This window comes from Aspergillus terreus, genomic scaffold, assembly GCF_000149615.1.
Source record: "Aspergillus terreus NIH2624 scaffold_16 genomic scaffold, whole genome shotgun sequence".
Classification (NCBI taxonomy): domain Eukaryota; kingdom Fungi; phylum Ascomycota; class Eurotiomycetes; order Eurotiales; family Aspergillaceae; genus Aspergillus; species Aspergillus terreus.
The window spans coordinates 266637-279480 of NT_165939.1; the positions used below are offsets into that span (position 1 = coordinate 266637).

Genomic DNA, 12844 nt, shown 5'->3' on the forward strand with positions numbered 1-12844 from the left:
GAGACGAAGCCAGGGGGATCGAGAGACAAAGAATATTCCCTTATTATGGTGTTTGCTTGTTGGCATGCTAAATATAGTGAGCACCAATACGTCGCTCTCTTCCAGGAGGGCTGTACTACCTGGACGGAGTAAGTACCTCCGTGGCAAACAAATAGTCTCTTTCATACTTCTATGCATCCTACCGCTGATGGTCCTCTGAGTGGGCGCTTATAGATGCCTCTAAGAGCAAAAGACCCCGAAGGTGTTTGATCAGCCATCGCAGAGACAAGTGAATCGTCCCAATTTCGCATGAAAATCCTCCCATGCGGTTGTTCCCCAGCCGAAACAGCCCGTCGCGTCGGTGGATCTGTCTGGTTTCCTCATTTCTCAGCTGTTTTATAGTCGGCTGCTACCTGTTCTGGCCTAAGAGCTTCACATACTATGAAGGGGGTAGTACAGCCTCATCACTCAATGTCACACCAGACCCGGCGGACACCAAGTGTCCCTCCGGCCTCGACGACATCCACGTTATCCTCAAGACCGGCACGACAGAACCCGTAGCTCGGCTCCTCGTCCACTTTAACACCACGTTCCGGTGCGTCCGGAACTACACCCTCTTCTCTGACTACGAGGACGAGATCTCCGGCGTGCCGATGCACGACGTGCTCTGAGGCGTCGACGAACGCATCAAATTCACGTACCCTGACTTCGCACTCTACACCCACCTGCGCGAGGCCGGGAAAGCAGCCCTGTCGACATGGCATATCCCCGACGACCCTAGCATGTCGTCCGGTAAGCCCAACAACCCGGGCTGGATCCTCGATAAATGGAAGTTCCTCCCGATGATGCACGAGACCCTTAACGCCCGCCCCGACGCTAAGTGGTACGTCTTCATGGAGGCCGACACGTATATCCTGTAGGCGAATCTGCTCGCCTAGCTGGCGCAGTTTAATGCCGACGACCCCTTCTACCTGGGCAACCAGATGCAGATCGGCGACGTCATCTTTGCCCACGGCGGTTCGGGCTTCGTGCTCTCCCGGCCGGCGCTGCGGCGCATCGTCGCCTACCATTCCGCGCGGGTCGCCGAGTGGGACGAGTACACCGGTCGTCACTGGGCGGGGGACTGCGTGCTGGGCAAGGCGCTCCACGACGCCGGCGTCAATCTGCTATAGTCCTGGCCTATGATGCAGGGCTCGACGCCGTGGGCGTTCGACCATCTCTCGGCCGCGTTTAGGCACACCCCCTGGTGTTATCCACCCGTGGCGTATCACCATATGACTCCTGAGGGCATACGGGAGATGTGGGAGTTTAAGCAGGATTGGTCGCGGCGGGTAGGTTGCACTTCCCAGAGTGGAAACTTCGGCGTCGCCGCTAACGGCGTACAGGGCGGAGGCTCGGTCGTCTTATATCGCGATTTGTTCCAGAAGCTCATGCAGCCTCGATTCTCCCGGAGCGAACAAGACTGGGATAACGAGTCCGCGGATGTCGTTAAAGGAATCGGGAGCGTCGTTGATTGCGAGGAACAGTGCGCGCTGGATGCGGAGTGTCTTCAGTTCTCGTACGGGCCAGGACTTTGTCGGACGTCGTCGAAGGCGCGGCGAGGGAGCCGCAAACCGGGGATCATCTCGGGGTGGATGGCTGACCGGATAAACCAGACAGTGGCGCAACTGTGGTCGTGTAATCGCATAGACTGGATTCGTCCGTAAACTGATATTACCTTCGTTTCCACTGTACGTTCTCAGACTGCTTACATTTAGCGTTGGTCCCACGGGCATATGAATCGATATTTAGGTATCTGAACACTCTAATTACTCGTCGACATCATCATCTTCTCGATATCCAACACGGCCTCGCGCACCTGCGGACAGTAATGCTGCCGCAGCAACTCCCCCTCCCAGACCGTCCCCGCAAACACATTCGTCGTGTCGATCTCCATCGCAAACGGATTGAACACGCCGTCACCCTTGCGCTCCTCGCTATGCCACAGCGGAGCGATCCGACGCGCATGGAACTTGGCCACCTGGCTCAGCAGCGACAGCGTCGCGATGGCGGACTTCTCCGGCACCTGCAGCGACGTCGTCATCAGCCGCCTGGCGAAGCTGCCGACGCGCACGGGCGGCGGAAGACCGTGCGCGCGCGAGAGGAGCGTCGACTGCAGACACCGCAGCAGGAGTACCGTCGGAGTCTGAAAGTTCACCTTACGGCGGGCGGCCATGCGGTCGGCCATGGCGTCGGAGGCGTTGGGATCCGGCAGCCGCAGCGATTTGCTGGGATTGTATTCCACGTCCGGGTTCAGCGCGTGCGAGTATAACGAGCGGTAGAGGTGCTGGATGAAGAAGCTCAGGTCGAGGTGCAGCGTGGCGGCGGCCTTGCTGGCGTCTTGGCCCTCGAGGAGGGCGAAGGCGGTGACCGTGCAGAGGAGCGCCTCGCGCTGAGCATCGCGCACTGTCGCGTCCGACACCTGTTCCTCCTCGTCGTCGGGGTTCTCCGCGGCGTCATCGTCCGCGGCGTCGCCGAATTCGGCCCGTTCCGCGTGGCCGATCAGGTCCTTCATGGCTTCGAGCAGGTCGCCGAAGAAATCCTGGTTGATGAGATGGGCGTATTTGGCCAGGCCTTCGAGGACGGGGCCCATGAGGGCCGGGATGCGCAGTTTCAGGATGCGGAAGTAGACGCCGAAGACGAGCTTGAGCGTCTCGGCCTGGTTCTTGTCGCGCTCCTCGTGGGACACCAGCGCGTCCGCTTCCTTCATGTCCTTCTCAACGGCCTTGCGCTCCTTCTCGACCTTGCGCTCGCGCTTGGTGCGGAACTCCTTCTTCTGCTTCTTCTTGCCGCGCACGGGCGGCTCAGGCTCCTCGCGGTCGATGCGGTCGCGGGAGCCCTTCATGGAGAACTCGGAGAGCAGCCGGAGGTGGAGGAAGGTGTCGAGGACGGTGTCGTGGATGCGGAACTCCTTCGCCTTCATCATCTTGGACAGGAGGCGGACGGCCTCGAGGGAGACGATGCCGTCGTCGTCGCGCCTAAAGATGGTCTCCATGGTCTCGCGGCACTTGATAAAGTCGGCATCGACCTGGCGTCGGGCGAGCCGGTTGACGAGGATCTTGAGCAGCTCGTGGCGGAAGTTGAAGTGCGGTACGGAGAGGAGCAGGTTGCACGCGCAGTTGGTGGCGATGCTCTTCAGCCCGGGGTCTACCTCGTTCTCCTTATTCTTCGACGGCTTGGTCAGCTCGACCAGCTTCTCGACGTAGTGTTTGTATCCGGACAGGAGGGTCTGCTCGTAAGTGCGCAGCTTGCGCACTTCCTTGGACAGCTTGGCGGACATGTCTTCGTCGCTGAGCGGGCGGATACGGTAGCCGGGGATGACGTCCTTGTAGACGGCGGCCTGCGCGGCGAGGGCGAGTTTCTGGATGGCGACGTGGTTGGCGCTCTGCACCATCTGCGCCATGGATTTGAAACAGGAGAGGTTTTCCTCGGGGTCTTCGTTGATGAGCGTGGCCAGTCGCGCGAGTTCTTCCTTTGTCTGGATGATCTGCTGTTTCAATGGGATTTTGGGGGCCTTCTCTGCCTCGACTTCTGCCTCGTTATCGTCGCCTTCGCCGTCCTCGTCTTCGTCGTCGTCGGTCCCAAGAAAACTATCCGATTCGTCGTCCGCCTCGGGCTCGGGTTCGTCCACATTCTGGAAGCCCTCGGAGGTCTTGATGGGCAGGCGAGTGCGCTCCTTATCCTTCTTGTTCATCTTGCGGGGACGCCGCTCGTAGTCTTGTTCGAGATCCCATTCGGCGGCTTGATTGTAGAAATCGTTCTGGGAAGGCCGCGAGGAGACATGCTCCTCATCGCCGGGAGGACTCACGCGCCTCCGCTTGACTGTCCGTCCGGGAGCCATTGTGTGTGGCCTGGGTGGGAAATGGCGTGGGGAGAGAAGATGGGAATGTTTGGAGAAGTTTTGACGGCCGAAATTTTTTTGGATTTTCCGATGCCAAGACTCCCCACACTAGCTTTGCGGATAAGCACGACAGTGTCCTACGACAAACGACAACTTATGCTGACTTCAATTTCCATTACTATCTGGACTCTCATTATGCGTACAAGACGTGCTAAAACAGTCAAACCATGTCCATACCCGGCTCCATATTTCATATTCCATTCCGTATTTCATTCCGTATCCAGTTGCATCAGAAGTCAGACCACAATCAATCAAATTTCAGTCAATTCCACCTCACTCGACAATCAGAACCACCATATGAATCACCATACCCTTGTCTCATTCATTGCATGAACATCACACCATAAAGAAATGATACCACGGATAGTCAATGCTGGGCGTTCTCCTGCTCCGGCACAGAAGGAGGGGAATAGCCAGGCGCGGGGGGAAGGCCGCGAGAAGCCATCACAGCTGCCTGGGCGTTCTGAGCATACGCATACGCATCCGCAACCGCTCCAAAGCGAGGCATCATGTGGGCACGGCCCATGGAATTGACGTTCGGATGCGCGGCCAGCTGGGGCTGGTACATCATAGGGACGGCACCGTAGGCGATTCCCGCGTAGGGGTAGTGCGTCGCCACAGGGAGATTGACGTGGATGACGGGACGGGGCATCTGCGCTCTCAGGTCGGGTCTCCGGGATGAGACGACGTTTTCGATGTTCTGCTGCTGCGGCGCGGCCTGGGCCTGGCGCTCGCGCTCGGCCATGATCTGACGCTGGCGCGGGTTGCGCAGGGCCGGATGGATAGAGCTGGGGCTTTCCTCGTGCTGGGCTGAGACGCGATCGTGCTGGCTGCGAGGACTGGCGGGCGCAGACTTGGTCTGAGGAGTCGCAGGATGGGCCTTCTGCATTTCGGCAGAGGCCTTGTTGTTGTTCTGGCGGTTGCGACGGGGAGTCTGCAGGAAGCGGCTGCCGGTGGACTTGTCGTCTTCGCGCGAACGGCGCAGATGCCACAGGCCCCGTCTGCTGGGGGTCTTCACATTCTCGTTGGAAGTGCCCTGGCCGTTGCCATTTTCAGGTTCAACGGCGGAGGTGAGCACAGCGCTTTTCAGGCTGGCAGTCGCCTTGGGCTCGGGGCTTCCAGTCGAGATGCGGGCTGGGTTCTTCAGGATGGTGCGGCGGCCAGTGGGCTGAGTGAAGACGTCGTCCTTGTTTGTGATGTCAACAGGCTCGGCGCGTTTGTTCAGGAAGTCACCAGCCGCCCCTTCGTTGTTGTTGTGTTCGTTGTTTCTCTCACTCTCTTCTTCCTTTCCCCCCATCTCCTCATCCTTCTTCACCACCCTCTTTGCCTTCCTGTTGTTGAACATCTTCCTTTCTCCATCGCGCACACCACGCTGGAATCCGTCTGGCCCCTGCAGCTCGGTGACCGGTCTCGCGACCATCACAGGGCTGTAGGGGACGCTGTTCATCCTCGAAGACAGGGCGCTGATATCAGCTCTCACTTTGGAGATTTCTGTGTGGAAAATAGTCATCACACGGTCCTCGAGCTGACGGTTCTCGCGCTGCATCGCACCGAGCTGCATCCTGACGTCTATCAGGAGCCGCTGAAGTTCTTTGATCGCGTCTGCATGCCCCATCGAGCGAAGGTTCACCGACCGCAGAAGCTCCCACATATTGTCCACATTCTTCGAGAGCTGATCCGTGACCCGGTTGTTGCTGTTCTCCAGGTCGCGAGTGACGCGCTGGAGTGCTGAGTCCAGGTGATGGTGGATCGCGTCGGCTTGTGTGGCGACATGCTGCTCAAGCGTCACCGTGTTCTGATATCCCTCCTGCGGCGGAGGTGGTGCGTATCCCCCCTGGCTGGTGACCCCCGCATAATACGCATCATAGTTCATTGTCATTGTCTGCGTATTGTACGGGGCGTCATGCTGGACGTTGTGCAGAGGATCAAAGGTCGACACGGCCGGGCCGAAGGCAGTAGGCTGGCCCACCGCAGGGTAATATTTGTTGTACGCGGTGGCCTGGTCCGACGAGACGATGAAAGGGCTGTAGCTCTTGCCCGCAGACGAAGCCACAGAGGACCCTTTCTGGGAAGACACCACCAGCGGGTACTTCTTCTCGTTTTTCTTTTCAGCCGCGTGGTCATCGAGTTTCGCCGCCGACTGCTTTTCAATTTCGGCGCTGGTCTTCACGGACGGCACATACGGAGACGCGGCAGCGGGAATGACAGGGGGTTTGTTCACAATGGCTGCAAACGATTCGCCCTCTGCCTTCATGCCGGAGACTCTGTGGTCGCTGTTGACGACCTCCGCATGTCCCTCGTTGGAGAACTCGCCTGTACGTGCAAGAGGAGAAGACCCGTCGAGAAGGACGGTCTGGACGTGCTGCATGGGCTCCGCCTTGCCCAGAACGGGACTTTCGTCGATATATGCCACGTCACAGACGGCCTTCTTGCCTTTGTCCATTTTGCCATCGACAGTGATGGCTTCGAAGTTTTGAGAGGCCCCCATGGGGTTCTCGTTGTTGTTATGCACGCCCATGTCGATGAAGGTAGTGGTCTGGAAGGGCGGCGCAGACAAAGGTTGGGCGTCCAATTCTCTGGCCTTAGCCATGTACAGCCTGGCCTCATGATAGTTGCCTTCGATACCGGCCGACTTTCTCTCACTCTGGAGCATGCTGTCTTTAGGAAGGCTCGGCACGCTGGTGAGGGGATTGTCTTTGCGGAAGTCCTTGCCGATATCTTTGAGACTGAACTTGGAGCGGAGGACCGCCATTCTCGACGGCTTTTTGTCACCCTCGCCCTTTTGTTCAGTGCCCTCCGACTGGGACGACTCAGTGTTTGTGTTGCGTCTCTTGGTGAGCGCCTTGGTCAGTACACTGACCTTTTGAGAATGAGCCGTGGTCTCTTCACCGTCCGGGATGGGGACGTGCCGGGGCTTAGGCATGGGGAGAGCGAGCTCCTGGTCGTAGTCCAGTCCGGACGACTTGCGAGAAGTGTCAGGACGGGAGTCAGACTGGTTGCTCACGATGGGTTCGATGTCTGTTGTTGTGTCAGTCACGGTCGACTTCTTGAGCGACAGGAAGGTCTCTTCGACGACGAGATCCAGAAGGAGACCAAGGAGACTGATGAAAGCTTGCTTACCTTTGATGGAGTCGCCTTCTTGACTGTGGCGCTCTCTTTCACGGGCTTGGATTGCCCAGGCATTCCCACTGAGGTGCGACATGACAGGCACACGCACCTGGGGATGTTTTCTCGATGAGTACGAAGATGAAGAGTTGTTTTCTGATGAAGGGCAGTGAGATGGATGTCTTTCACGATGGATCATGAAGCTCACAGATGTGTGTGGAGAGATGGTTGAGAGATGATGAGTGATGGTGGGAAGGAAAGTGACGGGAACGGAGAAACACTGGGGAAGAGAAGGAAAAGCAGGTTGACGTGAAGTCGAACGCGTGGTGGCGATGACGCACAACAACAACCAGCTGGAAAATAAGGGGGGATTTGCTCACGCTTCACAGTGGTGTCGTCTCTCCGTGCTGGCACCGTGAGAGAGACGCCTCAATGACGGATAGTGGGCACAGATCCTGTTGATATCCCTTCTTCTCCTTCTGAATTCTGTGTATTTAGCTTTATCAGCAATGAAAAGACGTCTCTGCGGGACAGAGATGGGTTGATATCGCAGTTGTTGGGTTGTGAACAGAGGTGGGAGTAGAAGTTGAAATCACCAGAAGGTTGACCTCCTCTCACCAGCAACATCAGCCAAACCATCAACAAAACCAGCTACACTACCTTGAAGAACTACCAGCTCTAACGCCTACAGAGAACAGCAGTACGAATAAGTCCTTCATTATCATCAATCATCGTAGAACATCATTACATACTGGCAGACCGAAGTCATTCAGACCATCTCAAAGAAACTCGTCACAAATCATCCACCGCAATTGAGGGGAGATCAAAACAACAACAATGGCATTAACAGCAAGCAAGTATCAAATACAGGGGAATCAAATCTTTCAGATAACGAGTGACAAGAATGGACAACAGATCCAACAATTTGGTAGGTATATGCTTGTCAAATAGACTGACAATGGAGCAAGAGACACATCAGGAAGTATCCTGGCTCTCATGTCTCGTATGTAAACCAGATCTTTTGTGCCACAGACGAGGTCTGCAAGACACTACTGGTCGGTGTTTCTGCGGCGGCGGAAAGGCGAGAAGATCGTGCCAAAGAAGTTGACAAAGACAGCGCGCAGAATGGCCTTCAACCAGCCGTCGCCCTGATTGTTGATAGACACAGCGGTGACGGACCGGTTCTGGCTGGGGGAACGCACGGTCTCGTCCGCCTTGGCAGTTCTCTCCTCACCTTCAGCTGTAGCAGGCTCCTTAGGAGCAGAAGCTCCCTCGGCCGGTGCCTCCGTCTGCTGGGGCGCAGCGCTGGCAGTCGGAATGGACTGCTGGCTGGCAGCGGCAGGGGGGAGCTGATCCGTAGAGGGCATGTTCAGCTTCTGGAGGAGGGCCTCTCGGTCACCAGCAAGGGCGGCAAGAGCAGGGTCAGCCTCTGGTTCGGGGGTCGGCTGTTCAGCCGCGGTGGCGGGAGCATCCTTGCTAACAGGAGCCAGAGTGTCCTTCTGCTCAGGTTCCTGCGCGGGCTTCTTGTCCTTCGCCTCGGTGGGAGCAGAGGTGGACTCGGATTCCTTGTGCGACGCAGCAGCGACACCAGCAGCAAGAGCACCGGCACCAACCGCAGCTGCAGCGCCGGCGGCAATAACCTCCGGAGTCACGACAGAATCCTTCGTCTCCGTCTCCTCCACCTTGTCAGTCACTTCTTCGTTGGCTGGCTCGGGGGCGGATTCCTCAACCACATGCTCAGCGGGGGCGGGAGTCTCTTCCGCAGGAGCAGGAACATTCTCAGTCTCTGCCGGAGCAGGCTCACTGACGGACGCTTCCTTTTGCTCGACGGGAGCCTCAACTTCGTCCTGCTTGTCGGCTTCCGCTTCGACCTCAGGCTCCGGGGCCTTCTCTTCGGTGACAGGCTCAGCGGCAGCTTCGACCACAGGCTCAGAGACAGGCTCCTCCGTGGAGGGCTCAGGAGTAGGCTCAACATTTTCCTCGACGAGCTGCTCGACAGGCTTTTCTTCCTCAGGCTGGGAGACGGGCTCAGCGGTGGGCTGTTCCGCAGGAGTCTCGGGTTCTGCGGTCTTCTCCTCAACGTCGACCGGTGCGGATGCTACGGCGGATTCCTCGGCGACGGTCTCAGCAGCCGGCTGTTCAGGAGTCGGCTCCTCAACAGCAGCTTCCTTGGGCTGTTCATCAACCTTCTCACCACTTTCGTCCTTGGCGGGAGTTTCAACAATCTCCTCCTTGGTGGGCTCCGTCGATGGCTCCTCAACAACTGGCTTCTTAGACTCTTCAACAGGTTCCTCGGCGGCAGGAGAATCGACAGGCTCGACCTTGGCCTCGTCAGCAGTCTCCTTGGCAGGTTCTTCTTCCGCCACCGGCTCTGCGGCGACAGTCTCCTCCTTTGCGGGCTCAGACTCTGCAGCCGGCTCCTCAGTAACAGGCTCGGCAACGGGTTCCTTGGCCTCTTCGGTCTCCTCCGATTCCTTCACGGGAGGCTCCTCAGTAGGCTGTTGCACAGGAGCAGTCTCTTCAACAGTGGCTTCTTTGGGAGAATCCTCAACAGCGGGAGCTTCAGGTTCAGGCTCCTTCGTGGCCTCTGGCTCGGCCTTGGGAGCTTCCTCGATAGCCACAGCCTCTTCAGCGACAGGCTCAGGCTGCTTGGTCTCCTCAGCATCTGCTTCCTCAGCAGCGGCCTCGGCAACAACTTCCTGCTTCGCTTCTTCACCGGCAGGCTCCTTGGGTGCCTCCTCGGCGTCGTCCTTGGTAGGCTCGGTACTGGTTGCCTCGGTCTCCTCAGCGACAGGCTCCTTTGCGGGCTCTTCAGTAACAGCCTTCTCAGGTTCTTCGACTTCCTTGGTGGATTCCGTGGCGGGCTCAGGGGCAGGAGACTCCTCAGTGTCTTTGACGGTCTCGGCAGCCGGCTCCTCAATATCCTTCGCAACCTCTTCGGCAGTCTCGACAGCAGCAGTCTCCTCAGTAGGCTGCTCCTTGACAGGAGCTTCCTCAGGCTGAGCAGACTTGTCCTCTGCTTCCTCAGCCTTGCTTTCCTCTTCAGCCGGCGTGTTCTCGGTCACAGGGGCGTCGGTCTTCTCCTCAGGGGCTTCAGCAGTGGCCTCAGTGGGAGTGTCAGTGACCTCTTCCACAGGTTTCTCCGTAGGCTCAATAGGAGCAGCTTCGGGGGCAGGCTCGTCAGCCTCCGGCTTAGTCTCAATGGCTTCCTCGACAGTGGCCTCGGTGGCGGGCTCCTTGACTTCTTCAGCAGTAATCTGCTCCTGGGTCGGTTCCTCGGCTTTCTCGGCAGGAGTCTCCTCGGTGGCTTCTTTAGACTCCTCCTTAGGCTCTTCCTTGGAGTCCTCTGGTTCCTCCTTGGATTCCTCTACCGGGACAGACTCAGTAACAGGCTCCTGGGCCGACTCTTCCTTGACTTCAGGCTCCTTAGCGGTCTCCACGGTGGGCTCAGCAGCTTCCTCCAAAGCAGAAGTCTCTGTCTCTGCGACAGGAGCCTTCTTTATCTCTTCAACAGCGGGTGCCTCCTGAGTCGATTCCTTGGATTCTTCAACCACAGGCCCCTGAGATGATTCCTCCTTGACTGCCTCCTGGACCGACTCTTCCTTGGCGGCCTCCGCAGCTTCCTCCACAGCCGAAGTCTCTGCGACAGGAGCCTCGTTTGCCTCCTCAACAACGGGCTCATCCTGAGTCGATTCTTTGGATTCTTCGACTACAGGTTCCTGAGAGGTTTCCTCCTTGACAGCCTCCTGGACCGACTCTTCCTTGGCGGCCTCAGCATCTTCCTTTACGGCTTGAGTCTCTGCAGCAGGGGTCTCCATTGGCTCCTCAATTGCGGATGCCTCCTGAGTGGATTCCTTGGGTTCTTCAACCACAGGCTCCTGAGATGCTTCTTCCTTGGCGACTTCCGTGGCGATCTCCTTGGCTGGTTCCTCAGTAACTGGCTCTGCGGGAACCGGCTCTTCGGTCGCTGTTTCGACAGGAGCTGCCTCTTCAGCAGTCTCCGGAACGGGTTCAGGCTTCTCTTCAGTCACCGGCTCCTGCGAAGATTTCTCCTCCTTGACGGCCTCCTTGGCAGGCTCTGCGGAATCTACCTCAGACGTCTCTGTTTCGGCAGAAGTTGCCTTTTCCGCGGTCTCCGGAACGGTTTCAGACCTCTCTTCGACTACCGGCTCCGACTCGACAGGCTCTTCCGCGGCCTCTAGCTGGGATTCCTCCGGCTTGTCCTTGGTTTCAACAGGAGTCTCAACCTCAGGAGAGACCTCAGCCTGCTTCTCCTCCTGCTCCGGTTCGGTGGTAGCTGGAGTCTGCTCAGACTTGGTCTCGGGTTCTGTCACTTCCTTCGCTGGCTGGGTTTCTTCGGCTTTCTCCTCAGTCGCAACGGGGTTGGCCTCAGGGGTGACTTCGATCTGTTTCTGTTCGGTTTCGGGAGAGGCAGTAGACGCTTCCTCTGTCTTTGTCGGTTCCTCCGTTCCCTTCTCGGGCTGAGATTCTTCCAGCTTCTCCGTTGTCGCATCGGCCTGGGCCTCGGAGGTAGCCTGGGGAGTGGTCTCAGACTTCGCCATTTCGGTAGACGTAGATGCCGCCGGAACCTCCTCAAGCTTGGTCTCCGGCTGAGGCTCTTCAGGCTTCTGAGTCACAGCATCTGCTTCAGGGGCAGGAGCTGCAGAATTCTCCTGTTCCGGTTCAGGGGCTGCAGGCTCCACTCCGTTGACCTCGGACTCCACCCCATTAGAAACGGGTTCCGGCTCAACCGGCTTGGAATCGTCTTTTTTCTCCCCGGCGGAAGTCTCCTGGACCGGAGCGGTGGTCTCCTCCGAGACACCGTTGGTCTCGGTGTGGTTTTCTGCGTCGTCCTTGACCGGTGCGGGCTCCTCCTTGACGGGCACAGGTTCGGACTTGTCCTCCACATGGAGGATGTTGTGAATGAGACCGTCCTCGCCGGGCACTGAATCAACGTTAGTGGACATACGACAGCTAGTTGACACGGGGAAAGGAAACGTACCAGTTTTTACGGTCTCATCGTGAAACCAGGCGCCATTGGGACCCTCGCGGAAGCGATATTGATACTGACCCGGGGCGACATCGAATTCGCGGTAGAAAAGATACTCGGTGGAGGTGAGACCTTCGTCGTCCTGGACGTCGATGGGCTTGACGGCAAGCTCGAGAGGCTCCCACTGGGGGCTAGAGAAGGAACCGGCGACGAAGATGACGGGGTCATCGGACGGACGACGGACGGAGATGGTGATGGAGGGAGCCATGGTGGTCGTGAGTCGTTATCGTAAGTCGTGATCGAGAGGAAGTGCGCAATGAAAGCAATGCAACAGACGGCAAGAACAAAGCAACGCAAAGGGATATCAACGCAACCAGACTACTGTACAAATCTCCCGACGTCAGCGAGAGGGAGATGAGGGGTAGGAGGGCAGGAATTCTTGAGAGAAGAGGAGCAGGAAGGCAGAGCAGACGGAGAGAAGAAGAAAAACAGTCAGAGGGTCCCCGCAGCACCGAAGAAAAAAAAAGCTATTCGGCACTAGTTGGGTTAGCGGCGGGGCAGCCAGAACGGGAAAAATCACAACACGCACCTAAGGTACTCAGAGTACCTACTATATAAAGGTATGGAGTAAGATCAAGAGGTGATGGTAGGATGGTAATCCAACAGATATTGCATACGTCTGGGAGACAGGGAGGTATGTTGAACATATGCTGAACATGCTGGACATGCTGGCGACGGGGTGAACTATACCGAACCAACACTGATAAGGTGATAGCCAGAACAGCGGTGAGGCGCCACCAATCACCCCAGAGACTATCGCGAGTCTTTCT

The 12844-nt window shown here is 57.6% G+C and overlaps 4 protein-coding genes across 4 annotated transcripts; all 4 read right to left on the reverse strand.

Annotated features, from left to right (window-relative positions):
- Positions 1-443: 443 nt before the first annotated feature.
- Positions 444-1049, reverse strand: ATEG_10039 (uncharacterized protein; the record flags this gene model as incomplete). Its single annotated transcript, XM_001209341.1, has 1 exon — positions 444-1049. The coding sequence occupies one exon, from the start codon at positions 1047-1049 to the stop codon at positions 444-446; it is 606 nt and encodes a 201-aa protein (XP_001209341.1).
- A 734-nt stretch (positions 1050-1783) lies between these two features.
- ATEG_10040 (nuclear export protein Noc3) lies at positions 1784-3859 on the reverse strand (the record flags this gene model as incomplete). The annotated part of the gene is made up of 1 exon (XM_001209342.1): positions 1784-3859. One exon carries the CDS (start codon positions 3857-3859, stop codon positions 1784-1786), a length of 2076 nt encoding a protein of 691 aa, XP_001209342.1.
- A 427-nt stretch (positions 3860-4286) lies between these two features.
- Positions 4287-7121, reverse strand: ATEG_10041 (uncharacterized protein; the record flags this gene model as incomplete). Its single annotated transcript, XM_001209343.1, has 2 exons — positions 4287-6937; positions 7040-7121. 2 exons carry the CDS (start codon positions 7119-7121, stop codon positions 4287-4289), a joined length of 2733 nt encoding a protein of 910 aa, XP_001209343.1.
- Positions 7122-8073: 952 nt separating this feature from the next.
- ATEG_10042 (PT repeat family protein) lies at positions 8074-12282 on the reverse strand (the record flags this gene model as incomplete). The annotated part of the gene is made up of 2 exons (XM_001209344.1): positions 8074-11969; positions 12027-12282. The coding sequence occupies 2 exons, from the start codon at positions 12280-12282 to the stop codon at positions 8074-8076; spliced, it is 4152 nt and encodes a 1383-aa protein (XP_001209344.1).
- Positions 12283-12844: the final 562 nt, after the last annotated feature.